Source organism: Hypanus sabinus, chromosome 19 (genome assembly GCF_030144855.1).
Source record: "Hypanus sabinus isolate sHypSab1 chromosome 19, sHypSab1.hap1, whole genome shotgun sequence".
Classification (NCBI taxonomy): Eukaryota; Metazoa; Chordata; class Chondrichthyes; order Myliobatiformes; family Dasyatidae; genus Hypanus; species Hypanus sabinus.
Genome location: NC_082724.1, coordinates 71,481,316 through 71,506,228, shown reverse-complemented (window position 1 = coordinate 71,506,228; position 24,913 = coordinate 71,481,316). Strand labels below are relative to the sequence as shown.

The following is a 24,913-nucleotide window of genomic DNA, read 5'->3' as shown; positions in this document are numbered from 1 at the left end:
CTGTTGAAGATTATATATTAATAAAAAGATTCTAAAAATGAAATGGGTGGCCTCTGGGAGATCCTGCTTTTTGTGGTGAAGTGGGTTTCCCAGTCTACATTGGGGCTGACAATCACAACCGTCATGAGCATGACAATGAATTAATGCAGAGGATAGTCACATTGCCTTCCTTAATATTATCAAGAGGGTTTCAGTGAAGGCCAATTACACGAACATTCATCTATTGCCATGGTTGCAATGATTCAGAATCTGAACGTCCCACATCCTGTAGTTTCACAGTCTTTAGGTATCCATGGAAGTTGAATTGTGATTTTTAAAAGATTTATTCTTGTTTTTTTTTTAATACCTGCTATCCACATAATTTCTGAATTACCTCTAACAGACTACAGTGCTGGACAAAGACAGGAATTATTTGAGGTGGGGAGTAGCTGGGATTCTTTTCCTTTCAACAAGGAGGGTTAAGAGGTGACCAAGACCATGATGGCCTTAGATAGGTAAATAAAAATAAGCTGCCTCTGTCAGAAGATAGTTTGCAAACCAGGGGCACAGATTTGAACCGATGAGCAGTAAACCAGAAGGATATAGGGAAATGATCTTTTATGCAGAGAGTGGTTTTGGTCTGGAACTCACTGGCTGTGTATTGTGGATAATGAGTCAATAAATGTTTTCAAATGGGACCTAGACAACTACTTGAGGATAAGTAAAATGCAACACTAAATTGAGAGAGTGGGGAATGTCTGCGTATGAATGGGGCAAAGAAAAGATTGGAATATATCAGAGAAATGTAAGCAATATACATCCTAAAATTCTTGTTCTTGACAAACATCCACAAAAACAGAAGAGTGCCCCAAAGAATAAGCGATAGTTAAAACATTGGAACCCCAATGCCCCCTCTACTCCTCCCTTCCACACACAAGCAAAGAAACTTTCATGAACAAAAGGACCTGGAGAGGTGCAATTTAGAGGGATAAGGGCCAAATTGGGACCAGTTTGGTGGGTACCATGGTCAGTATGGACTAGTTGGGCCAAAGGATCTGAACCCATGCTGTACTACTCTATGATGCTATGTGCTTGGGAAAAAAATGCTGGAAAGATTGAAGGAGAATGAGTATAATTATATACTAAAATAGTTAATAATCTGTTTAACATGTTTCTATCTTCAGAGTTTCAGCAGAGTCAAGAGAAAAGAAAATACTAACAGACAGAGCCTTAGAACTTTCATTGAAGTATAACTTTGTAACGCCACTCACATCAATGGTTGTGACTAAACCAAAGGAGAACAAAGTGGATAGAATCCTCATGGCTAACAAAGTCTCAGGAAATGGTAATCTTTGTTTCTATTTTTCTTAAATAGTTCTTTTAATTATATTACTGAAACTGTGTCTTACTCAGTGGCTCTCAATGTGAGCCCCAGAGGGCCATGTCAGATATTGTAGGGGCCACATGGAAAAAATAAACTAGGGGCCACAGGAGTTCTGAATCGGACATGATAAATTTACTGTTTATTACTAAAATAGATAAATAAAAAATAAATGAATGTATGTAATTTAGTTGGAACCCTGAATGAAAGGAATGGGAAAATATGCTAACTGATGCAAATAAGGCAGCAAAACAACTTAGCCTGTTTGTGTCTAGCCTGCTGCATTCCACATCCACCCCCAAATCACCAATTGCAGGTTGGGTGGAGCTGTCTGCAACAAGGCCAATCAGCAAGTGTGCAGCTAGTTCTGTTTGCCTTCCACTGACCGGCGTCTGTTATAATATTTATAAGACACTGTTCCTTAAGATTGTTATAACTGGGGGTGGTAGTGGGGACAAGCCCCCACTACCTACTAAATGCTCCAAATGGTGTTCATACCAAATAGCCTCTGGCAACCAAGTACAGCTCCTGGCCTTCACACGTGGCTTAGTTACTAAGCCTGGCGGAACCGTTTCTACTGACAAGAGAAGAGACAAAAGCAGGTTACTGGTGCCTTAAAACCAGTTGCTTCAGGCAGATGGGGCTCATCGGCTGTAGTTGGCAGTCCACCTCGGAGAAGGAAAACTGATCTCAGGCTTCCACTGCTTTATGGCTGCACCCAGTCATGGGGAAGGCTTTGGGAGTAAACCCCAAAGACATATCCAGTCCCTATATTGAGTTCAACACTAACTACTAACCCCTGCAATACTTCTGGTGCCAAACTGTATTGGTTTCTGCCATTCCTTTGAATTCATCGGGTCCATAGAGAGGGGGAGCCTACTAAATGGGCAACAGCTTGCTCTCCATATCGTACTGCTCTGGCTTGAGTACTGGCCTCCATTTCACATTGAAAGCTGAGTCACAACATCCATGGTTAACCCTAATCAAAGGAGGGCCTCAAGAAACCATGATGTGAAGGCTACAGTTACTGCTATGGGGTTATCTGCCAGAAACAGCAAAACTGCAGAGAGGCGAGAATGCAGTAAGTCTACTACTGCATCACTGTCCACCACTACAATTTCCATTAAGTCCCTGATACTCAGCTTATTTTGAAAGGAAGTTGAATGTGGTTTTATTCAATCTCTTCACCTACTATCAAAAGCTCATAACTATGTAGATGTTGGGAAAAGATTATCTTTAACCACAGTGCAACCAGATTTTCAAAAACTCACTAGTTTGCAGCATTTACAAGGATCACACTAAATACCAAAGTAACAATGTTAAGCACTTTTTCATAAACAAAAAAAATCTACAGATGCTAGAGATCCGAGCACACACTGAAAATGCTGGAGGAATTCAGCAGGCCCTGCAGCATCTATGGAAAAAAGTACAGTCCACGTTTCAGGCTGAAACCCTTCGGCAGGACTGCAGAAAAAAAAAGCTGAGGAGTAGGTTTGAAATTAGTGGGAGGGGAGAGACAAACACCAGGCGACTGGTGAAACTTGGAGTGGGAGAGATGAAGCAAAGAGCCAGGAAGCTGATGGTGAAAAAGACACACACCTGCCCTTACACCTCCTCACTCACTACCATTCCTTCCAGGTGAGGCGACACTTCACCCGTGAGTTTTTTCAGGTCAAATAATGTGTTCATTGCTCCCAGTGTGGCCTCTTGTATATTGGTGAGATCTCTGTAGATTGGGAGACTGCTTCGCTAAGCATCTACGCTCTGTCTGCCAGAACAAATGGGATTTCCCAGTGGCCACCCATTTTAATTCCACTTCCCATTTCCATTCCAATGTCTATCCATGGCCTCTTCCATTGTCAGGATAAAGCCACACTTATGCTGAAGGAACAACACCTTCTATTCCATTTGGGTAGCCTCCAACCTGATGGCATGAACATTGATTTCTTAAACTTCCAGTAATTCCTCTCCATATCCCACCCCCTTGTCCCTCTTTCATGTTATTTTCTTGCCCACCCATCGCCTACCTCTAGTGCTCCTCGTCCCTTTCCTTACTTTCTTCCATGGCCTTCTGTCTTTCACCAATCAGCTTCCTAGTTCTTTGCTTCATCCCTCCCCCTCCAAGTTTCACCTATCGCCTACTGTTTTCTCTACCCTCCCCCCAGCTTTCAAATCTACTCCTCAGCCTTTTTTCTCCAGTCCTGCCGAAGGGTTTCAGCCCAAAACATCAACTGTACTTTTTCCTATAGATGCTGCCTGGCCTGCTGAGGTCCTCCAGCATTTTGTGTGTGTTGATGTATGGTATGATCTGTCCAGATGGTACACAAAACAAAAAGCTTTCACTCTGTCTTGGTATATGCAGCAACAATAAACCAATACCAATTCCAAACGTCGACAGCGCTTCTCCCTATAGATGCTGCCTGGCCTGCTGAGGTCCTCCAGCATTTTGTGTGTGTTCCAAGCACTATTTCATTGCTGGTTTGAACAATATTATATAGATTATAAACAAAGTATTCTATTCAAAGCTTTGAAATAGTTTTTTTCATATACACCTGTAACATATTTAACATATAGTAATACCTATAACATGTTAAAACTCAAAAATGGACTGTACATTAAAATAATTAGTTCAGTTCACCAAAAAAAATCTTTAGCTACTAGCAGAGACTATGGCAAGTATGGGCCACAGAGGTAAATGAAATTCACAAGCAAGTCTCGAATAGAAAAGGATTGAGAACCAGAGGTCCAATCCACTGATTGGAGGTATTTCGCCTTTACAAACTGAATATAATATACTTAATAAGATAGTGTTACTTTAATTCCTCAGGAAGGTTATTAATTTACCTGTTGACATTGTTAGTGATTTATCTGCTGACATTGTTAGTGATTTACCTGTTGATGTCGTTAGTGATTTACCTGTTCATGTTGTTAGTGATTTTCCTGCTGATGTTGTTAGTAATTTACCTGTTGACATTGTTAGTGGTTTACCTGTTGATGTTGTTAGTGATTTACCTGCTGACATTGTTAGTGATTTACCTGTTGATATAGTTAGTGATTTACCTGTTGATGTTGTTAGTGATTTACCTGTTGACATTGTTAGTGATTTACCTGCTGACGTTGTTAGTGATTTACCTGTTGACATTGTTAGTGATTTACCTGCTGACGTTGTTAGTGATTTACCTGTTGACGTTGTCAGTGATTTACCTGTTGACATTGTTAGTGGTTTACCTGTTGACGTTGTTAGTGGTTTACCTGCTGACATTGTTAGTGATTTACCTGTTGATGTTGTTAGTGATTTACCTGTTAACATTGTTAGTGCTTTACCTGCTGATGTCATTAGTGATTTACCTGTTGACGTTGTTAGTGATTTACCTGCTGACGTTGTTAGTGATTTACCTGTTAACGTTGTTAGTGATTTACCTGCTGATATCATTAGTGATTTACCTGTTGACGTTGTCAGTGATTTACCTGTTGATGTTGTTAGTTATTTACCTGTTGATGTTGTTAGTGATTTACCTGCTGACGTTGTTAGTGATTTACCTGTTGACATTGTTAGTGATTTACCTGCTGACGTTGTTAGTGATTTACCTGTTAACGTCGTTAGTGATTTACCTGCTGATGTCGTTAGTGATTTACCTGTTGACGTTGTCAGTGATTTACCTGTTGATGTTGTTAGTTATTTACCTGTTGATGTTGTTAGTTATTTACCTGTTGATGTTGTTAGTGGTTTACCTGTTGACATTGTTAGTGACGCTATTACCTTTTACAAAGAGAAACCAAGCAACATAGTTGACAATGACTGCTCAATCCCAGATGAACCCAATGTCTTTTATGCTTGTTTTGACTGTCAAAACATAGAGGAACTTTCACGAACTCCCGCAGTCCTGATTTTCGTCTGAGACCAACTTGAGAGCTTCCTCCAGGAGGGCGAAGCCATGGGAAGTACCTGGCTGAGTACTAAAGGCTTGTGCATATCAACTGGCTGGAGTATTCACTGATATCCCTAACCTCTTGCTTAGGTAGTCTAGGTACTCACCTGTTTCAAGCAGGCTTCAATTATTCTGGTGCCTAAGAAGGATGTGGTAACCTGCTTCAATGGCTGTCATCCAGTAGCACTTACATCCACTGTGGTGAAGTGCTTTGAGAGGTTGGTTATGAAACAAATCAATTCCTGCCTGAGATGTGACTTAGATCCACTCCAATTTGCCTACCATCACAAGTCCACAGCAGATACCATTTCGTTGACTCTGCACTCAACCTCGGAACAGCAAAGATAAATACATCAGGATGCCCTATATCAACTACAGCTCGACATTCAATACTATCACCCCTCAAATCTAATCAATAAGCTTCAAGACCTTGGCTTCCAAACCTCTTGTGTAATTGGATCCTCAATCAAAGATTCTAGGTACTTTGGATTGGCAAAATCATCTCCTTCACAATAATCTCTATCAGAACAGGTGCACCATCAGGCTGTGTGCTTCGTCTCCAGCTCTACTTTCTTTATAACTATGACTATGAGGCTAAGCACAGCTCCAAAGCCATTTTTAAGTTTGATGATGTCACCACTATCATTATTGAATCAAAAGTGGTGACAAGCCAATATATAAGATCTGGCTGAGTGGTACCACAACAAAAACCTCTCACTCAATGTCAACAAGTCCAAGGAGCTGATTATTGACTTCAGGAGGACGCAACTGGAGGTCCACAAGCCACACTTTATTGGAAGATCAGGGGTGGAGAGGGTCAACAACTTTAAATTCCTTGATTTTATCATTTCAAAAGATCTGTCCTGCTTCCAGCACATGTGCCATTACAAAGAAAGCACAGCAGAACCTTTAATTCCTTAGACATTTGCAAAGATTCAGCATGTCATCTAAAAGTTCCAGCTTAAGTGGTGAACCTCAGCGACTTCTTGTTGGTGGAGAATGAAACAAGGAAAACAGCCAAATAATTGTTAATCACACTTTTTGTGACAAAGGATCATCGCAAGAAATAGTCTGTAACTTCCCTTTGGACTTGGAGGCAATTTAATGTGGAGGAACTGAGGCAAAATGAGTTTGTATACCCATTGCCAAGAGTGAAGAAGACCTGAGGTTCAATCATTTTAAGCACCATGCTAAAGGCCAGATCGAGGCAAGGGCGTACTGATTCAACTGAACTCAATGTTTGGAGGAGACTTAATCGCAGGACCCAATCTAAAAGATCAATTACGGTCCAAATTGAAGTGCCAGGGTCCAGGCACCAGAGCGGATTGGAGTGACTGAACTCAACGTTTGGATGAAGACTCAACCACAGGGCCAAATTAGAAAGATCAGGCATGGGCCAAATTGAGGCAGTGGGGTCCAGGCCCCAGAGAATATCAAAGTGATGAAACCTTATGTTTGGATGTGAATTTAGGTGCTGGGCCAGATTGAAAAGATCAGGGTGTTGGGACCCAAGGCAAGTAAGGGCCATTTCAGCTTGCTGCTCCACAACTTGTTCTACACTGGACTATGGGACTTTGTAGACTTCAGTTCATAACGCTATTTGTTTAGACTATAAGACATTGGAGAAGAATTAGGCTGTTTAGCCCATCAAGTCCGCTCCACCATTTCATCATGGCTGATCCCGGATCCCATTCAACCCCATACACCTGCCCTCTCACATATCCCTTGATGCCCCAACCCATCAGGAATCCATCAAGTTTCAACATGCGCATGGACTTGGCCTTCACCGTAGTCTGTGGCAGAATATTCCATAGATTTACCTCTCTTTGGCTAAAAAATAATTCCTCCTTACTTCTGTTCTAAATGGCTGCCCCTCAATCAGACCTCTAGTTCTGGATACCCCCACCAGTGAAAACTTCCTTTCCACATCCACCTTATCTAGTCCTTTCAATATTTGGCAGGTTTCAATGAAACTTCCCCCACCCCCCGTGCCTCCTCCCACATTCTTCTAAATTCCAAGATCTATTGAACTGGGGAAGAGACTGGGGAAGAGGCAGTTGGCTCACAAATAGAGAAAGCTTGTAGATAGTGCAAGAGGGAGAATAGGCAGGTAATAGAGAAGGGATGCGCTCAGACAGGAGGCTTGAGATGTGTCTATTTTAATGCAAGGTGTGTTGTGAACAAAGTGGATGAGCTTAGAGCGTGGATCAGTACTTGGAGATATGATGTGGTGGCCGTTACAGAGACTTGGATGGCTCAGGGACAGGATTGGTTACTTCAAGTGCCAGGCTTCAGATCTTTCAGAAGGGACAGGGAGGGAAGTAAAAGAGGTGGGAGCCTGGCACTGTTAATCAGAGATAGTGTCACTGCTGCAGAAAAGGGTGACACCATGGAGAGATTGTCTACAGAGTTTCTGGGGGTGGAAGTTAGGAAGAGGAAGTTGTCAATAACTTTGCTGGGTGTTTTTTTTTATAGGCTGCCTAATAGTAATAGGAATATTGAAAAGTAGATAGGGAAACAGATCCTGGAAAGGTGTAATAATAACAGAGTTGGCGTGATGGGAGATTTTAATTCCCAAAGATCGATTGGTCTCTCCCTAGAGCAAGGGGTTTAGATGGGTGGAGTTTGTTAGGTGTGTTCAGGAAGGTTTCTTGACACATAGACAAGCCTACAAGAGGAGAGGCTGTACTTGATTTAGTATTGAGAAATGAACCTGGTCAGGTGTCAGATCTCTCAGAGTATTTTGGAGATAGTGATCATAATTCTATCTCCTTTACAATCATATTGGAGAAAGATAGGAACAAACAAGTTAGAAAAGTGTTTAATTGGAGTAAGGGAAATTATGAGGCTATCAGGCAGGAAATTGGAAACAGATGTTCTCAGGGAAAAGTACGGAAAAAATGTGGCAAATGTTCAGGGGATACTTGTGTGGAGTTCTGCATAGGTATGTTCCAATGAGACAGGGAAGTTATGGTGGGGTACAGGAACCGTGGAGTACAAAAGCTGTAATAAATCCAGTCAAGAAGAAAAGAAAAGCTTTCAAAAGGTTCAGAGAGCTAGGTAATGTTAGAGATCTAGAAGATTATAAGGCTAATAGGAAGGAGCTTAAGAATGAAATTAGGAGAGCCAGAAGGGGCCATGAGAAGGCCTTGGCAGGCAGGATTAAGGAAAACCTCAAGGCATTCTACAAGTATGTGAAGAGCAAGAAGATAAGACATGAAAGAATAGGACCTATCAAGTGTGGCAGTGGGAAAGTGTGTATGGAACTGGAGGAAACAGCAGAGGTACTTAATGAATACTTTACTTCAGTATTCACTATGGAAAAGGATCTTGGTGATTGTAGTGATGGCCTGCAGCAGACTGAAAAGCCTGAGCAGGTAGATATTAATAAAGAGGATGTGTTTGTGCTTTTGTAAAGCATCAAGTTGGATAAGTCACTGGGACCGGGTGAGATGTACCCCAGGCTACTGTGGGAGGTGAGGGAGGAGATTGCTGAGCCTCTGGCAATGATCTTTGCATCATCAATGGGGACGGGAGAGGTTCCGGAGGATTGGAGGGTTGCGGATGTTGCTCCTTTATTCAAGAAAGGGAGTAGAGATAGCCCAGGAAATTATAGACTAGTAAGTCTTATGTCAGTGGATGGTAAGTTGATGGAGAAGATCCTGAGAGGCAGGATTTATGAACATTTGGAGAGGTATAATATGATTAGGAATAGTCAGCATGGCTTTGTCAAGGGCAAGTCGTGTCTTACAAGCCTGATTGAATTTTTTGAGGATGTGACTAAACACATTGATGAAGGTAGAGCAGTAGATGTAGTGTATATGGATTTCAGCAAGGCATTTGATAAGGTACCCCATGCAAAGCTTATTGAGAAAGTAAGGAGGCATGGGATCCAAGGGCACCTTGCTTTGTGGATCCAGAACTGTCTTCCCCACAGGAGGCAAAGAGTGGTTGTAGACGAGTCATATTCTGCACGAAGGTCGGTCATCAGTGGAGTGCCTCAGGGATGTGTTCTGGGACCCTTACTCTTCGTGATTTTTATAAATGACCTGGATGAGGAAGTGGAGGGATGGGTTAGCAAGTTTGCTGATGACACAAAGGTTGGAGGTGTTGTAGATAGTGTGGAGGGCTGTCAGAGGTTACAGTGGGACATTGATAGGATGCAAAACTGGGCTGAGAATTGGCAGATGGAGTTCAACCCAGATAAGTGTGAAGTGGTTTATTTTGGTAGGTCAAATATGATGACTCTGTGGTTAAGGTGTTTTAGCCTTCATCAATTGTGGAATTGAATTTAGGAGCCGAGAGATAATGTTACAGCTATATAGGACGCTGGTCAGACCCCACTTGGAGTACTGTGCTCAGTTCTGGTCACCTCACTACAGGAGTGATGTAAAAACTATAGAAAGGGTGCAGAGGAGATTTACAAGGTTGTTGCCTAAATTGGGGAGCATGCCATATGAGAATAGGTTGAGTGAACTCGGCCTTTTCTCCTTGGGGCGGTGGAGGATGAGAGGTGACCTAATAGAGGTGTATAAGGTGATGAGAGGCATTGATCATGTGGATAGTCAGAGACGTTTTCCCAGGTCTGAAATGGTTGTCACAAGAGGACACAGGTTTAAGGTGCTGGGGAGTAGATACAGAGATGTCAGGGGTATGTTTTTTACTCAGAGAGGCGAGTACATGGAATGGACTGCCGGCAATTGTGGTGGAGACGGATACAATAGGGTCTTTTAAGAGACATTTAGATAGGTACATGGAGCTTAGTAAAATAGAGGGCTATAGCTAAGACTAGTATTTCTGAGGTAGGGACATGTTTGGCACAGCTTTGTGGGCCGAAGGGCCTGTATTGTGCTGTAGGTTTTCTATGTTTCTATGTTTTTCCCAGTGAGTACTGGGGCAAAGCTGCCGCATGCTCTTCATGTGTTAACCCCTTCATTTCTAGAATCATCCTCATGAAGCTCCTCTGGACTCTCTCCAATGACAATACATCCTTTCTGAGATAAGGAGACCAAAACTCTGGACAATACTCCTAGTGTGGCCTGACTTGTGTCTTATAAAGCTTCAGTATTATCTCCTTGTCTTTATATTCTGTACCCCTTGAAATAAATGCCAACATTGCATTTGCCTTCTTTATCACAGATTCAGCCTGTAAATTAACTTTCTGGAAGTCTTGCATGAGGACTCCTAAGTTTGAACCTTCTCCCATTGATAGTCCGCACCTTTTCCTTAATAATGGACTCCAACACTGGTTACTGTTTGCATGATGTGTTTTTTTCTCTCTGCATATTGACCATAAATCATAAGACCATAAGACATAGGAGCAGAAATAGGCCATTTGACCTATCAAGTCTGCTCTACGATTCAATCCTGGCTGATCCTTATTTCCCCCTCGTCAGCCCCCACCCGGCCTTCTCCCCTTAACCTTTGATGCCGTGTCCAATCAAGAACCTATCAATCTCTGCCTTAAATACACTCAATGACCTGGTCTCCACAGCTGCATGTGGCAATAAATTCCACAAATTCACCACCCTTTAGCTAAATAAATTTCTCCACATGGCCCTGAAGACTGTTGGTTTAAAGAAAAAGAATGCAGAAACTGTGACAAACAGGGCCACATTGGCAAAGTATGCAAAGCTAGTAAAGAGCAGAAAAAGGACAAAATACAGTGAAACAAGAAACCCCAGAAAGGAAAATACAACAATATATACAAAATGAAAGAAAGCAGTTCTGATGAAAATGACTCAGACAAAAGTGAATTGTCTTGTTTTCAACTTCACAGCGTTGAAGAGACAGATGATCAAAGAGTGACATAGTTCACTCCAGAAGTGACATGTGTGAGACTGAATTGGACACAGGCTCAGCTTTAACAGTGATCTCTGTACACGACTACAAACAACTGATTTCTCAAATACCTCTGAAACGAACTAAACTACTGTTAAAGACAGGACAGAGTCCAGGGCATGAAGGCAAAGATTGAGATTGAGGAAAATGCATGTCCAAAATTTCACAAAGCCAGACCAGTGCCATATGCAATCCGTCCTACAGTAGAGGCTGAGCTGACAAACCTGGAGCAGACTGGGGTCCTGTCAAAGCTGGATCGGAGTGAATGGGCCATGCCTATTGATGACGAAAACCTCCAGCACAGAACCAGGAAAACCAAGCAAGGTGCGCATACGTGGTGACTTTAAAGTGACTGTTAACCCAATCCTCTGCACAGTACAGTTTTTTCTACCTCATATAGAGGACATCTTTAATTCCCTGTCAGGAGAGGATCATCTCGCAAAAATCAAGTTGGCCCAGCCTTATCTCCAAATGGAAATCGATGATGCATCCAAGAAATACCTGACAATAAATACACACAAAGGACTTTACCAGTACAACAGGTTGGTGTTTGGGATAGCATCAGCTCCTGCAATCTGGCAAAGGGCAATGGACCAGGTCCTGCAGGGGATTCCAGGGACTCAGCGTTACCTGGATGACATCATTGTCACCGGCAAAGGTAACGACAAACATCATTCTGACCTTGAACAAGTGCTCACCGGGTTACGAGAATATGGGCTCAGAGCTAATCGACCGAAATGTGAGTTTTTCAAAAAGGAAATCTCATACTGTGGGCATGTGATCAACAAGGATGCTTTACACATGTGTCAAGACAAGATAGAAGCGGTGCTTAAGGCACCACCACCTGAAAATGTGTCTCAACTGAGAGCATATCTTGGACTAGTGAACTATTACCACAAGTTCTTGCCTAACCTATCCACAGACCTATTACAGACTGGGACAGAATGGAAGTGGACTGAGAGCTGTTAGAAAGCGTTTCAAGAAACTAAAAGAATCATGACTTCAGATGGGGTGCTCGCACACTTTGACCCCTCCTTACCTATCCAAATAGCTTGTGACGCCTCATCCCATGGGATAGGAGCTGTGTTACCGCACAAGTTTCCAGATGGCTCGGAAATACCAATAGCCTTTTCCTCAGCTAACTTCAGCTGAACACAACTATGCACAGATTGACAGAGAGGCCCTCAGCCTCGTGTGGGGAGTCAAGAAATTCAGTCACTATCTGTATAGTCAAAAGTTTGCCCTGTTGACTGACAATCAGCCTCTTGTGTCAATCTTCAATCCAGGAAAAGTGATGACAGCACAAAGGCTTCAGCGATCATCCCTTTTCTTAGGAGGTCATATGTGTGACATTGAACACAAGGGGACCAAGCAACATGGCAACGCAGATGGTTTGTTATGTTTATCACTGCCGACTTCAGAGGTAACTACACAAGTGGACGCAACAGAGGTCTTTCACACAACGATAGTTGAACAATTACCAGTGACGAACTGCCTAATTGAAAGAGAAACACGCAGTGACCCTACGTTGTCAAAAGTGTATGACATCACAGTAAAGGGATGGCCAGCGTGTGGTAACACACTGTTTCCAGCCTTCTCAGCGAGGAAGGAGCAGTTGTCAGTGTGTCGGGAAACACTAATGTGTAGTTCACGAGTCGTGATTCCTCCCAAGCTATGCACCAGAGTGCTGGAGGAACTGCTCAAGGGAAACCTGGGTACTGTGAAAATGAAAAGTCTTGCCCATGCCTAAGTGTGGTGGCCAGGAATCCATAAACAAATTGAGGACTTGACCAAGAATTGCTCTGGATGTCAAAAGATCCAGAACACACCAGCACAAGCCCCTCTCCATCCATGGGAGTGGCCCTCATCACCATGGTAACAAGTGTACATCGACTTTGCTGGACTATTCATGGACTCTATCTTTTTAATCGCCATCGATGCACATTCCAAATGGCCAGATGTCATCAAAATGAGGACAAACACATGGGAAAGAATGTCCCTTAAGGAAACGATGCTGACTTTGTCCTATCTTGTCCTATGTCACCGAGTACTCCATAACCTCATCTTTAACAATTGACTCCAGCATCTTCCCAACCACTGAGGCTAACTGGTCTATAATTTCCTTTCTGCTACCTTCCTCCTTTCTTAGAGAGTGAAGCAACATTTGCAATTTTCCAGTCCTCTGGCACCATGCTAGAGTCCAATGGTTTTTGAAAGGTTATTTCTAATGGCACCACAATCTCTACTGCTACCTCTTTCAGAACTCTAGGGTGCAGTTCATCTGGTCCGGGTGACTTAGGTACCCTCAGGTCGTTCAGCTTTTTGAGCACATTCTCTATTCACTACTCCTCCCTCACACCCTTCAACATCTGGCAGACTTGTAGTGTCTTCTACAGTGAAGACTGATGCAAAATACTCACTTAGTTCATCTGCCATCTCCTTGTCCATCATTTTTATTTCTCTGCCCTCATTTGCTAATGATTCTATATCCACTCTCTCGTTACTTTTTACTTACTTGAAAAAGCTATTACTATCCACTTTGATATTGTTTGCTAGCTTGCTTTCATATTTCATCTTTTCCACCCTAATGATCCTTTTAGTTGCTTTCTGTAGGTTCTTAAAAGCTTCCCAATCCTCTATCATCCCACTAATTTTTACTTTGTTGTATGCCCTCTCTTTTGCTTTTACAATAGCTTTGACTTCCCTTGTCTGCCACGGTTGTACTATTTTGCTATTTGAGTATTTCTTCATTTTTTGAATACATCTATCCTGCACCTTCCTCATTTTCCCCAGAAACTCACACCATTGCTGCTCTGCTGTCATCCCTGCCAGCATCTCCTTTCAATTTACTTTGGCCATCTCCTCTCTCACACCACTGTAATTTCCTTTACTGCACTGAAACACTGCTTCATCAGACTTCACTTTCTCCCTGTCAAATTTCAAGTTGAACTCAATCATATTGTGATCACTAAGGGTTCTTTTACCTTAAGCTCCCTTATCACCTCTAATTCATTACATTCCACCCAATCCAGTTTAGTTGATCCCTAGTAGGTTCAATGACAAACTGCTCTATAAAGCCACCTGATAGGCAATCAACAAATACACTCTCTTGAGATCTATTACCGATCCGATTTTCCCAATTGACTTGCATGTTGAAATCTCCCATGACTATTGTAACATTGCCCTTTTAACACATGTTTTCTCTTTCCCATTGTAATCTGTGGTCCACATCCCAGCTGCTGTTGGGAGGCTTTTATATAACTGCCATCAGGGTCCTTTTACCCTTGCATTTTCTTAGCTCAACCCACAAGCATTCAACATCTTCTGATCCTATGTCACATCTTTCTGCTGATTTGATGCCATTCTTTACCAGCAGAGCCAGGCCACCTAGTCTGTCTACCTTCCTGTCCATCATATACAAAGTGTAACCTTGGGCATTCTGCTCCCAACTGCAGCCACAATTCAGTGATGGCCACAACATCATACCTGCCAATCTGCAATAGCGCAACAAGATCATCTACTTCTTATATTCCGTACATTGAGTTATAACTCTTTGAGTACTGTATTGCTACCTTTTTTGATTCAGCATCCCTAATGCACTGATACTCACACTGCTAGCTGCAATTTTGTCCCATCATCTACCTGCCCTACCTGACAGTCTGACTGCATGACCTGTGCTTTTTTACCATCCACCCTTTCCTGAGCTCCTTCACTCTGGTTCCGGTTATCTTCTGGTCTTCTGGACCCCACCATCAAGGCAAAATCTCCTGTCGCTACTCTCATCAGGAAGAAGGTACAGGAGCTCAGGATACACACCACCAGATTCAGGAACACTTATTATGTGTCAACCAACAGGCTCTTAAACCAGAGCAGATAACTTCACTCAATATTGCTACACTGTTCCCACTTTCAAGGACTTGATATTTATTGTTCTTGATATTTATTGTTGAATTATTTATTATTATTATTACATTTTACTTCATTTTTACTTGCACGATTTGTATATTTTTGCACATTGTTTGTTTGTCTGTCCTATTGGGCGCAGTCTTTGATTCTATTGTGTTTCTTGGATTTACTGTGTAAGCCCACAAGAAAATGATTCTCAGGATTGTGTATGCTGACATATATGTACCTTGATAATAAATTTACTTTGAGCTTTGAAAATATGACCCAATGTGATGTGCCAATAATATCCCAGTGGTTTACAGACAGTGACGGGTACAACTAACACCGGTTATCTCCAGTAGTTATTATCTACTAGTTCAATTTCTGTTACTGTTTGCATGAATAATCTTGGACACCTTCTGCCCAATCAGCTCCTTGCAAAGCAGTTGCCTTCTCCCTCCTGGTAAACCCATTTGCAGAGGGATTAGGGAAAGGTAATGGGGTAAGGTTAATGAAATGGATCAGTCTTCTGTAGTGCCCTTGTTATTGTTATTAATTTATCCACTTTAACAACATCGTGTACTGTTCTTTTAACAACTATATGGGTTAAGGTGAAGTAATAGAAGCCAGCCATGTTTCCTTTCCATTGAGCCGCATTGGGCTGGATATTGCTTCATTTGCATTCAAGCCAACATCATCCTCATGGAATTCCTGTGTCATCATTGTTGCTCCCAGTTTTCTGGAGGTGGGGCTGTCACAGTAAAGTGGAGCGATCACCAAGCGGTGACTGAGATTTGGGCAGCAGATTCTTAAAATTTGTTGCTCAGCTGTCCTGAATTTGCATATATTAAAACTGGACTAAATAGTTAATCCAATGAATTAGTTACTCTTATCTATTAGTGTAATCAGATGGATGTGTCCTCTTCTCATTACTACCATCAGGGAAGAGGTAAACTGGCCTGAAGAAGCACACTCAACGTTTTAGGAACAGCATCTTCCCCATTCACTATCAGATTTCTGGACGGTCCATGAACACCACCTCACTATTCCTCTTTTACACTCTTTTATTTCTGATTGCAACTTACAGTAAGTTTTCATGTCTTGCATTGTACTGCTGCCATTAGAAACAACAAATTTCACAACGTATATCAGTGATAATAACCTGATTGTGATTGTAATTAGTTCATAAATATTGATCTAATTTTAATTGGACTAAAAACATATTTGAGTGATTTTATAAAAACGAGATTCTGCAGATGCTAGAAATCTGAGCAACACACACAAAATGCTGGAGGAACTCAGCAGGCCAGGCAGCATCTATGGAAATTAATAAACAGTCAATGTTTCAGGCCGAGACCCTTCATCAGGACCAAAGGTGTTACTTTTGAATGGTATTAGTTAACAAAAATATTTAAGTGAAATAAAGGCAATAGAACAAGCCATCACCCACAATCAAGGTTGGAAGTCTCATTCGTGTGAATGGATGACTCATGCTCTTCAGATCTGTATATTTGTACTTCACTGTGGAGTTCAGCAGCAGAGCGAGAGGTTAGTTTTGGTTGATTGTCCGCCTTCTCCTCCCCCCCCCACCCCTAATCACTGATACAGTATTAGGTAAATGCATTTTGGGCCACAGTGTGTGTTTAATCACTGTGTAAGAATTAAATTCTTCAATTACAGAAACTGCCTGATATTCTTTTTTTACTCATTACACAGAATGAAATGTCTTTCTTTTGTAATTTAGTCAACAGGCTGTCTGTTCTATGAAGCGGCAGAACTAACTCTGACTAACTTAGCCCACCCACTAGCTGAATCTGGCCATTATGTATCCTTACATGTCAGGAGAATACACTCTAGTTTCCGTGGTGGCAAAGCAGGTACCATGAGTTGTGCTGCTGTTGGTGAGTAAGGAGGGTAGTTTTAGGTATATTGATCATCAGATAAATTGGGCAGAGAGATGGCAGATATAATTTAATACTGATGACTGTGAAGTAATATATTTTGAGGTTTCAGTAAGAGTAAGACTTATTTCATGAATGGTAAGGCTCTACAGAGTACGGAAAAGCAAAAAACCCTTGATATATATGCAAATACTCTGAAGGAGATAACACAGGTAGATGGGATGGTAAAGAAGACAAACAAGATGCTTACCTTTAATAGCCAGGGCATGAAAAAGAGCAGGGCGCTCCAGCTACAACTTTTCAGAACATTAGATAGGCCCCAGAAGGAATATTGTGTGCACTTCTAATTGGAACATACAATTGTTCTGGAGGAGGGTGCAGACGAGATTCACCAGAATTTTGCCTGAGATGCAACGTTTCAGCTACGAGAAGAAACTGGAAAGACTGATTTGTATTCTTTGGAGTACAGGAGGATTAGAGGAGACCTGACAGAGTTGTATAAAATTGTGAAAGATAGAGTAGATAATGAGAACTTCTTCCTACGGCAGGGGTGTCTAAGACAGAGGGCATTGATTTAAAATAAGGTGTGAGAGGTTTAGAGGGTATCTGAGGAAGAATATTCACCCAGTAGATGGTTGAAGCCTGGAAAAACTTACCTGAGAAGGTAGTAGAGGCGGATATTGTCATAACATGTAAGAAACATCAGATCTAATGCTGACATGTGGAATGAGTATACAGTACATACGTACTTGGTCAGTATAAACATCGTGAATGAATGGTCAGTTTTTGTGCTGTCTTACTCCATATCTTTTAAAACACTTTAACAGGTTGGCATTATGAAAGGAACTGTATCAGTTGGAGTTCTCTCTTTACTAATATAGATATAACTACACAAATTGAAGGATAGGTATTTGTATGTGTCATGTAATAAATTCTGCTGTTTGGTGTGATGTAACAGTGATGTAATTCAGTAAAAATCTATTTAAAATAAAATCTTTACAGAGTAGATTATTTGACCACTATAAATAGTGACAGAAGGAGTTTTATGAAACTTTCTCTTGATCCAGCCAATCTCCAGTCAGTGCAGAGTGGAAGAGTTTCATCTGGATCACATGGTTCCGATGCTCTACGAAGATATGCTCTGAGACCACGCATTGGATCAACTGGTAAGATTATCTTTCAAATAACTGTAACAGCACACGTATATTTTCTAACAACAATATTAATCAAAGAAGTTACCTATAGTTTATGTTGTAGTGATTATTAACATCATAACATGGTTGCAAAAGAGAATGAATCCAATCACCAATGCAAACACACACAGACAACACCCACAGTCAGCACTGAACCTGGCTTTCTGGAATTGCGAGGGCACTGTCAGCTACATTGGCATAACTGAAGTCCTACATTGTTACTCGCCTACAGTTTCTTTTGTACTCACCTTATATATATTTCTCTACATCTCATCCAGTCATTGGTGACATATAGATAGATAAGGCTTACTGTATTTCTTTACCCTCAGGATTAGCCTAACAGCTTTCTTTTTTTTTCTTTTCCCTCTTCCTTTCCCCTCCTCCTTTCTCCTTCTCCCCCTCCTTTCCTCCCCCATCCCTCTCTCTCCTTCTGTCAGATACAAGAATATTCTCTTTAATCAAATCAGCTGCCCGCTTTCCTTTATTTCCTTCCTTGTCCTTGCTGCACACTTTATATCCAGGAATGCCAGGTCATATCCCTTTTTGAGCTAGGGTTCTGTTATTTCCACCGTCATACTGTCAGCTGTACCTACTCATCATCGACTTTGTTGATTTGTTTATTGAGATACAGCACAGAATAGGCCAGTCCGGCCCTTCGAGCCCACTGAGTTAACCCTAGCCTATCCACGGGACAATTTACAATTAATCTACCAACCAGTATACCTTTGGACTGGAGGAGGAACCTGTAGGAAACCCACACAGACACAAACAAAGCCCACAAGCTCCTTACTTCCAGCTGATCTAACTCTGGAATATCAATTTTCTAAGTGCACTCTGCCTCTTCTCAATACACTTTGCTGAGCATTACCCTGTCATTACACTCCACTTCCAAGCTGGCTTAAATCTACACCGATGAGAATATTGGCCCTCCTCAAGTGTAACTCATCTGGCTAATCTCTCTCAGAAACCATCCTATTTCCTCAGAAATCGAAAGCTCTTTCTCATATACCATCTTCCCAGAGACAGATTTGGTTATTTCCCTATTCCAGTACTCACTATCGTGTAGCACAGAGATACTGCTTCTGTGAGGTTCTGCTTTTTAATCTCATATCGAGCTCTCTAAGTTCAGCCTGCAGAACCTCCTCCCTCTTTCTAGCTATGTCATTGTTACTAATGTGTATCATGAGCACTTGCTCTTTACCCACCCTTCCAATATGTTTTGCAACCACTCAGTGACCCCTCTGGATTCTGACACCAAGGAGGCAGTATGTTATCCCCTAGCTGGTTCTACAACCACAGAAGTTGCCATCTGAACCAAACAACTGAATGCCCTTATCACATTGACTTCCTTGTTGTTCCTCCCGAGCAGCCAATGCATTGGTCAGACCAGATTTTGGTCCCCATATCTAAGAAAGGTGGTGCTGGGCATTGAAGAAGGTCCGAAGGAGGTATACAAGAATAATCCTAGGAATGACGGGATTAATCTATGAGGAGTGTTTGTTGGCTGTACACTGGAGTTTAGAAGAATGAGGGGAGAATCTCATCAAAATCTGCTGAATATTGAAAGGCCTAGATAGAGTAGACATGGAGAAGATGTTTCTCAAAGTGCGGGAGTGTGGGACTAGAGGGCTCAACCTCAGAATAGAAGGACAGGGGTGAGGAAGAATTTCTGTAGCCAGAGGGTAGTGAATCTGTGGAGTTCATTGCCACAGATGGCGTGCAGGCTAAGTAGTTGGGGTACAGTGGGTTCTGATTAATTTGGACACGTGACCCGTACATTTTGGCCCAATTAAGCAGCTGCTCCAATTGGCTGAAGTTTCATGGAAATAATCTAAAAGGTATAAAAAAAGACAAACTACCATTCAACTGAGTAACATATTCTGTATTTAAATGAAATAAGGAACAAATTAGAACACTTCCAATTGTACTACTGCACTATAAAAGTGCTGCATTCTTTTGATTGACTGTAAATGAACCAAACCAGTGCTGACACCTGTAACGTTGTATCAGGTTGACAGGTCTGCCAAGAAAATATTCAAAAAATATTTGAATTGCCTTTGTACTTTGGAGCTGTACAACTCTTTGGACATAAGCATTAAAGGGAAGTCGGTGACCGTCAGAATATTTCCCTTTTTGTGTAATGATAGACAACAATGCAGCAATGACAAATTTACTGATGGATTAATGATTGAATTTGTCCAGTTGACAGTTTTTTTCCAACTCTAACAACTGTGTAGATAAATATGCATTTAAACACCAAGGTATGGTACATTTACTTCTTAAAATACAGATTGGAAGTTCTGGTTACACATACAGTTCCCATTACTTTTGAAAATGTTATATCAAAAGCAACTTGAACTGTATGTGTAATCAGAACTTCAAATCTGTATTTTGAAGTTCTAAAAATTATATCTGAAGATAATGATTCCATTTGAAATGTTGCAGAAGTGCCGTGCTGAACAGTTTGTGCAGAGCATGTACAAGAACAGAGCCATTCATACTACCATCTCTTCCATTATTTCCGTGAATTGTTTAAACGAATGAAAATATTTCCAAACCGTATTTGTTCAAAGCAATAAGTCAAATTTAAACAAAAATATAGAAAAGTGTTTAGCCATTTTCATCTTTGCAATGATTTCAGTAAGACAACTGTGACCTACTTTCCTGTGTTTGCTTTTGCCCTAGAAATCCCGTAATACTGTAAATATCTATACAATACCTATACAGTTGATATTGGGCCAATATCAACTCTCATCTCCCTTTTACTCTTTATATAACTGTAAAAAAAAAGTATCCTGCTTTGTATTATTGGCTAGTTTGTCCTCATATTTTATCTTTTTCCTTCTCATAGCTCTCTTAGTTGCCTTTTGTTGGACTTTAAAAACTTCTCACATCCAAATTCCCACTCACTTTTACTAACTTATATGCCCTTTCCTTGTCTTTTATGCAGTCCTTAACTTCTCTTAGTAAACACAAAGTGCACTGCAGATGCTGTGGTCAAATCAAGACGTACAAAAAAGCTGGATGAACTCAGCAGGTCGGGCAGCATCCATTGAAAGGAGCAGTCAACGTTTCGGGCCGAGACCCTTCATCAGGACTAAAGAAGGAGGGGGCAGGGGCCCTATAAAGAAGGTGGTGGGAGGGTGGAATGTGCCAGTTGAATTCTCCAACTTCTGGTAATTCCCTCCCTCTCCTTTCTCCCATCCCACTTTCACTCTGTCTCCTCTTCCAGCTGCCTATCACCTCTCTCATGATTCTGCCTTCTTCTACATAGTGCTTTCCCCTTACATTCCTTCTTCACCTCTCCTGCCTATCCCCTCCCTGCTTCCCCTCCTCTACCCCTTGATCTTTCCTCTGATTGGTTTTTCACCTGGCACATTCCACCCTCCCCCCCACCTTCTTTAAGGGCCCCTACCCCCTCCTTCTTTAGTCCTGACGAAAGGTCCCGGCCTGAAATGTTGACTTAACTTCCCTTGTCAGCCATGGTCACCGACCCCTGCCATTTAAGAACTACTTCTTCTGTGGGATATATCTATCTTGTGCCTTGTGAACTATTCCCAGAAACTTCAGTCATCTCTGCTCTACCATCATCCCCGCCAGAATCCCCCTCCAGTCCACCTGGGAAAGCTCCTCTCTCATGCCTCTGTAATTCCCTATAGTCCATTGCAACACTGACACACGTGATTTATGCTTCTTCCTCTCAAATTACAATATGAATTCAATCACATTATGATCACTGCCTCCTCGGGGTTCCTTTACATTAAGCTCCCTAATAAGATCTGGGTTATTACACAAATTTCCTCTCTTGTGATCTGGCAGCAACTTGATTTTCCCAGTCCCCTGAAATCCCCCATTACAATTGTGTTGGTACCCTTATTACATGCCGTTTGCAATCTCAATACCACAGCTTGACTACTATTTGGAGGCCTTTATATGATTCTCATAATGTTTTTCTTTTACCCTTGCTGGTTCTTTACTCCACCCCAAAAGATCCAACTTTCTCTGGCCCTTCGTCTCCTCTTTCTAAAGATGTAATTCCATCTCTTACCAACAGAGTCAGACCACTGCCTATGCCTTCCTGCCTGTCCTTTCAATACAAAGTATATCTTTTGATGTTAAGCTGCCTGAACTGCTGAGTTCCTTCAGCACATTGCATGTATTGCTCCAGATTTCCAGCTTCTACAGTCTTTCGTCAGCCACTGAGTGACCTTGGCTTATTGCAGATGGAGTGAAGCTGATTGATGAAACAATCCCCCAATCTTCTATCGGATCTCATTAGTGCAGAGGAGACTCCACCAGGAGCAGCAGATGCAATAGATCAATCCAATGGATTCATATGTGAGGTGCGGCCACACCTGCAAGAACTGCTTAGGGCCCTGAATGCTGATGAAGGAGATGGTGTGTCAAGTTTTTGATAGATGCAGGATAATAACCTACAATTATCCCCCACTGTTCCCGATTCTAGTTTCTGCTCCTTTCCTTACAAGTGCTGATGATGGGCTTCAATCAAAAATATCAGCTATTCATTTCTCTCTATAGAGGCTGCCTGAACTACTGAATACTTCCAACATTGTCTGTATAAGCCAATCTCATTTATTCCCCTGCCTACTCGACCCAGATATTTCTGTGAAATTCGCTGATTCAGTGGTGTGAGGCCTTCAGCTGAGTGAGACCTCAACCTCCTCTATGGTCCTTAACTCAGAGCAGGACTCTGAAGAATGCTGGATTTGTTGGAGTGAAGTTAACATTGCCCCTAGCGGTTTGCCTAAAATACCACCCAACAAGACAGATATTTTTTAGAATGATTTAAAATAGTTTTAAACATTTTAAAGATTTTTCACCTTCCCCCAAAATAATTGTATGGATGGGGGTGACACTGCTCTCTAAGCTAAGAAACATAGCAAAACCTTTCAATGAAAATAATCTACAAGGCAAAGGAAGAAATGTCGTCAACTTGTAAGGGAGCCTGTCATCTGTCTCCTTCCCTCCTCTTCCTCCTTCTCCCACCACCCTAAAAGGTTTTATATATGAATAACTTGCAAAATGAGGGTAACAATACTATCCACATTGTGTCTCCTCTCTTCCACAATGTAACCAAATGGTACAGAGCACATGTTGTGGCCTTAACTGAACAGTAAGTGGTGTACAAACATCCCATCCCCTGCTTTCTCCTTAAGGGTATCTACACTGCTCACCTCAATCTCTCCTGCTAATGGCAAGCTTCATGTTATATGTCACTCTTCGGGTAAAGATGTTGCACTTCAGTGCCCTAAAATACTTAATAATTGTCATGCTTTTTGCCTCTACTTTCCTTCTCCCTGTTTAGGGAGCCATTCTTTCAGTGGGTGTCCTATTGCACCTTATCATATGTTTGTCAACTGTACTCTCAATCTTTTCCACAGATAAGTTGCTAAGCAATGGTGTCATTTCTGATATTGATAACAAAGTGCATTTTTACCATCCCCTTTGCTCTTAGGTTCTCAAAGTATGTAGACTAGAACTAGGCACAGTATTCTGTTGTCTAATAATGATCTGACACAAATTGACCCTGACTTCTGATTTTCAATTGTATAATTCTAGAAATAAAACTGAGTTTTCTTTTTACTTTTCTACAACCTTATTTGCAAGCATCATTATTTTAATGATATGTGATTCTCAAAACCCATTGTCATTCCACCCCATATAGAATCTCATTATATGAACACTATCTGGACACAATATTATTCTTATATACACTGAAAAACATTTGGAAAACAATTCTTCAAGTTTATTAATGCACGTCTTCCAGACCCAGGACTTAACTGAAGTCCTCTTTCTCAGCACCCATCTGGTCCTTAGAAAGGAGCAACATCTTCTCCTCTACTGGCTGAAACTCACTACTATGCTGCTCAGTGGCACGAGAGCCTAATGATGCTTTCTGGCCCACCAGCCTCGAGTTAGATTGATCCAATGCAAACACAGTAGCCTTCAACCAAATAAATGGAAAACGTCACTTGCTAGATGAAAGGCTTTTGGAAGCTATTTACTCATCTATCTATTTGTGTATGTGCATATTTGCTGGGTTTGATTTTAGCTTGCTAAACATTGGAAATGTTAATATTTTAAATTATTTAATATATTTTAATTGTTTAATCTTTTTAAGTGGTTCAAAATATAACTGATTTTCTGAATGTCAAAAGCAGTTGCAAGCCTCGCCAATAACATTGGCAGCTTTGACCGCAATGAACATGTGTGAGGAATCTTACTGGCTGTTAAAGCCTTACTGCACATGTAGTAGGCGGTCCTGCTGGGGCCCCTGTGCTGCACTTTTCCAGGAGCCAAGCTTCCAATGGGTGCTAAGGCCCAGTATGCTTGCAAAGATGTTGCCCATTAATAAAGTTGGAGAATTAATCATATGCCAGATCATTCCTGGATATCACATCACTGATCTTTTAGGTTTATAGCGAAGAAAAAGATCACTGTCACTTGATGTCCTTTCGAGAAACACAAAACACAATGACATGATTCAAGGAAAAATTTATCCAGTGTAACCACATACTGTATCATACAAAATAACGGATTCCAGAGCATTGTTTTGATTTCAGAGCTACAGTTGATTATAGAAAGGTATCATTTATGTTTGCCATCTGAACATTTTAACTGGTTATTTGTTGCACAGTTCATACTAACTGAATAATATCTGTTCACCTTATGTAAATTTGTGGGAAATTTTATTGATTTGTTTTGTTTATTCCTAAACAGCTTATCATCCAGTAAGTAGTGGTAAGTTAGACATATTTCTTTCTCACAAAATGTAGTTAGCAG

The 24,913-nt window shown here is 41.4% G+C and overlaps 1 protein-coding gene across 6 annotated transcripts in view; it reads left to right on the top strand.

Annotated features, from left to right (window-relative positions):
• Positions 1-24,913, top strand: part of LOC132378039 (inter-alpha-trypsin inhibitor heavy chain H3-like) — a 73,136-nt gene that overhangs the window by 35,592 nt on the left and 12,631 nt on the right. For 5 of the 6 annotated variants that reach the window (XR_009506871.1, XR_009506870.1, XM_059944672.1 and 2 more), the window contains exons 15-17: positions 1,164-1,324; positions 17,984-18,082; positions 24,851-24,871. Coding sequence is in view for 4 of the 6 variants with exons in the window: in XM_059944672.1 (XP_059800655.1) it covers positions 1,164-1,324; positions 17,984-18,082; positions 24,851-24,871 (281 nt within the window). In the remaining 2 variants the exon portion in view is untranslated. Of the gene's footprint in view, positions 1-1,163; positions 1,325-12,416; positions 15,032-17,983; positions 18,083-24,850; positions 24,872-24,913 lie in introns of those variants that run through there. The other variant, XM_059944673.1, reaches the window with a different exon arrangement.